Here is a 3,984-nt window from a genome sequence, read left to right on the forward strand (position 1 = left end):
GTGGTTCAATTACAGCATTTTTCACACCTGCCTAAAACTTTTGCATAGTACTGTGTGTAGATAGATAGATAGATAGATAGATAGATAGATAGACAGATAGATAGATCCCTCTTAGATTGCAAGCTCTAACGAGCAGGGCCCTCTGATTCCTACTGTATTAAAGTGTATTGTATTTGTACTGTCTACCCTCAAGTTGTAAAGCGCTGCGTAAACTGTCGGCGCTATATAAATCCTATATAATAATAATAATAGATAGATATATTATATATCATGTGTATAAATGTGTGATTATATACTGTGTGTATATATATATATATATATATATATATATATATATATATATATATATATACATACACACACTACAAACATTTATTAGTCTGTTACAAAGAATTGTAAAAATCCTTATTATCATCATGGAATTCAGCAAGTGTCACAATTCTAGTACAGAATGTGCCTAAGGCCTGTAAACTTAGCATGCTGGCTGTGTTCAGTAAAATAGATTATTATGTAGTCACTCAGGAATACAAAAAGTTTGAGCAGCAGAATAAACATTCCATGCTGCAGTGCTATACACAAGATTTCGTTAGACCCATTGTTCCACGATGCTATACAAAACATTTACTAGCCACTTAAATGAGAGCTAGCCAGAATGTGTTTCAGCGTGATTCACTGCTGCATTTAATTGAAAAAGTATATGCAATCCTTGGAAGAAAATAGCAATTAACTCTTGAAATCTTTAATTGATGGGGCAGAGATTTAAGGTTACCAGTGACATATTCGGTCCCTCTATTTCCGTGCTTTTGTCACAATGCAGTATCCGCACAATCAAGCAGCTTCTCTTGATACAACTAGTCTCTTGCACCATTAACCTCTTCCCTGCTTTGAAGATATGCAGGTTAAAGATAGCAATTCTGGGGGAGGGAACCAGCTCTGTGTGGGCTTTATGACATCAACTGCTAAGTGATTGTTTTTTTCCTCCTAGCCTAAAACGGACTGGTGTGCAGAAGAGCTGGCTGGTGTAAAGTCTGACAGGCTTTCTTGTCTATTCCTCAGCACATTGCCTGTATTCCCCCCTCTCTCACATCAATATTTAATCCTCTTCTAAGAGCAATGAGATAATGCAATGTGCAGAGGCTGGGAAGGTGCAGTGAGAGAGAGCGGTGCTGCTGTATGCCACTACAACTGCTGCTGCTGCTGACTGGACTCAGAAAGCCAGGATCCTTGGGCTAAGCCCTAGTGCATGCAGCTCTACAGGCTCTCTCCCTAAAGCATGTCCTCCCCGGACCCCACCACCTCCTTCCTGGAAAGGGCAGCTGGGGAGGAGGATACGGGAGGATGAGGAAAGAGAGCCGGCCGGAGCACAGGAGGAGGAAGAGGAGAAGGAGAGGAGGGGGTGCTGAAAGAGGAGAGGTCGGCGCGGAGGATGAAGTGGGGTGTCCGGGGAGCCTGCGCTGCGCTCTCCAGCTGCTTCCTGCTTGCTTGCGCCCTAAGTGCAGCCGCCGTGGGCCTCAAGTGCTTCTCTCTGGGCTCTGAGCTGAAGGGTGAGCCATTTCGTTTGGGTACGGCTGCCGGCGCCTTCTACTCCGGGTTGCTGCTATCAGTGGGTCTCTCCCTCCTGGGGTCTGCCCTGATCTGCTGCCGTGAAGATGCGGCAGGGGAGAGTAAACCTAGCAGTCAGAACTTCCTCCTCCTTGGAGTACTGGTATTCATGTTGGGTGTGTTGAGCGCCTTTGCTGGGGCAGTGATAGATGGGGACACTGTGTCACTCGTGGAAAGGAAGTATTCACACTTTTGCCTGCAACAACCAACACCTGGCGCAGGTAGCAGTTCAACAAAGTGCCAGAAGCTGAAGGATTACCAGCGGGGTTTGGTCATATCTACCATTTTTAACTCCCTGGAATGTCTACTGGGTCTTATCAACCTGTTGCTGGTCAAAAACTACAAATCCTCCCAGCAGCGGCGGAGGAGGAGAAGGAGATGTGGGGGAAGGCGCTTCCAGCGACAGAACCGGGGTTCCATTTTCTCAAATGAGGAGCATGACTACTCTCCTGGAGACTTCCCCTTCCAAAGTGTGTCCTACATTAACGTTGGGGTATTTCACCTCTTTGATGAAGCAGGAGTGGAAGTGCACTGTGGGGGTCACCCGTCTCTGGAGCTACCTGGTTATTCGCCCATGGATCCTGATTTAAACCCTTCATACCCTTATTGTTACCCTCTTCCTAATGAGCAGCCTCCTCCATATGATGAAATATACCCTGCTACTGAGCTGTGCAGCAGCACCACCACCACCACCACATAACATCACCCAGACTTCGGTACAGAGACCATACTGCTTCATGATCTGCACTGACAATCACTGATGCCTGCAAATAGGACAGGGAGATATTACACAAGGACTACCACAATATATCTAAATGGTTGTGTACAGACAATGTTCATAACCAATGTATGGTAAGGGGTGAAAGCTAAACCATGTTGACTGGTGTGTTTGTATGTGTGTGAGTGTGTATTTGCTGGTCTCAAGGGATGCACTGTATGCACCTGACTCCAACCAAAATAATTTATTTTATATGTATGGAGTTAGTGGCAAATGGTATAGATCAATCAGCTTTTCCTCCTCTTCACATTTATTTTGTCATACCAGTGTAAATCTCAATTTTGGTATTCGTCACTATTGCCATGGTTACAGTGTCTAGCTACAAAATTATTATGTCAGTATAAATAGGCTTTTTATTTCATGTCTGATGAGATTACTCATCTTTATCGAATCTCAAGATTTTATCAGTAAATGCTTCTGGTAATGTCAATTCTTCCACAATTTCTCCCCAATTTAATGAATCATCAAATAGCATATTTCGTTTTAAGGCTCAAAAGAAAAAGAAAAGAAAATGTCTCAAAGTATGATTGATGTGCAAAGAAAGAAAAAAAAAAAATATGCAAAGAGCTTCTCTGGCCCTAAACAGGGCCCAGAGCTAGTAATGGTCCTGCTGCACGGAAGGTACCAGGGCCCCAAGGCATGGATGGGATAAAGGTTCTGCAAATTGTGCTGATGCCACTGTTTCATGTCTTTGCAGCACAAACAAGAGTTAATAAAGGTCCGTGTCTTTGTTGGCTTGGCATCTGATCACATGCTATGTGGGTTGAACAATCAGACGTGTTGTTACAAAGAAGGGTGTTTGTTCTTCTCAGAATTAATTCTGGAGCCTAGGATTTAAAACACTTGTAGGAGTCACAGGTATGAGGATGAAACTGTTTTTCAAGCACTTTAGCACAGATATTAATGAAACAGCCCCGCTGTCAGTTAACAATTCCTCGGAGTAGGCGCACATCACATCATCCAAAGTGTATAAACGTAGCACGCAGCACAGAGATTTAGATGACACTTTCCCAAACAAGTCTAGAGAAATGCAGATTACATGATGGGCAGCTATCCAAAGTTCAGCATCTACTTAGATCAAGCATTCTGCATGGATATATTCGAGAGTGAAGGCGCACAGACACAAGTAAACTATTTGTGATACCATCATCTAGGTATCATTTGTATTTAAATATATTCAGCTACTAGGCTTCTTCCAGATTTTCATCTTCAATGGCTTTTTACAAGAACTTAAACATACCTACTTTTTATTCCTGCTATGGGAATAAGTAAATGGATGAGAAATATGTGCTCCTTAGAAATTTAGGCTGCACGTCTTTCATCCTTAATATTAATTATTGTGTAGATTCACAGAAGCCACAAGGCTCATTTTCTGAACAAATAATAAAATATTTTTTTTCTACGGTAACCCAATATGTGATGAGTAACATAAACATTATAAGGAATGGGGGCTACTCAATAAAAAATAATGATGTCTGCCCATTACTGTTCTGCAATAGCTCAGCGTACACATGAACTGATATCACTCGTGCTGTCACGTGAGAAAGACACGAAAGCTATCTATTAAAAAAAAAAAATACATTATGTAGAATTTTTTGATCAAT

General features: G+C 42.3%; 1 protein-coding gene across 1 annotated transcript; it reads left to right on the forward strand.

Annotated features, from left to right (window-relative positions):
• Positions 1 to 946: 946 nt before the first annotated feature.
• On the forward strand, positions 947 to 3,713 carry TMEM271 (transmembrane protein 271). Its single transcript, XM_082274135.1, has one exon. It carries the CDS (start codon positions 1,427 to 1,429, stop codon positions 2,300 to 2,302), a length of 876 nt encoding a protein of 291 aa, XP_082130261.1. The 5' UTR covers positions 947 to 1,426; the 3' UTR covers positions 2,303 to 3,713.
• The last annotated feature ends 271 nt before the right edge of the window (positions 3,714 to 3,984 follow it).

The sequence above is a fragment of the Pelophylax lessonae genome (genome assembly GCF_965119305.1).
Source record: "Pelophylax lessonae genome assembly, chromosome: 1".
Taxonomy (NCBI): Eukaryota; Metazoa; Chordata; class Amphibia; order Anura; family Ranidae; genus Pelophylax; species Pelophylax lessonae.

Coding starts and splice junctions, on each gene's coding strand:
- TMEM271 (XM_082274135.1), top strand. CDS start 1,427: ATGAAGTGGGGTGTCCGGGGAGCCTGCGCTGCGCTCTCCAGCTGCTTC.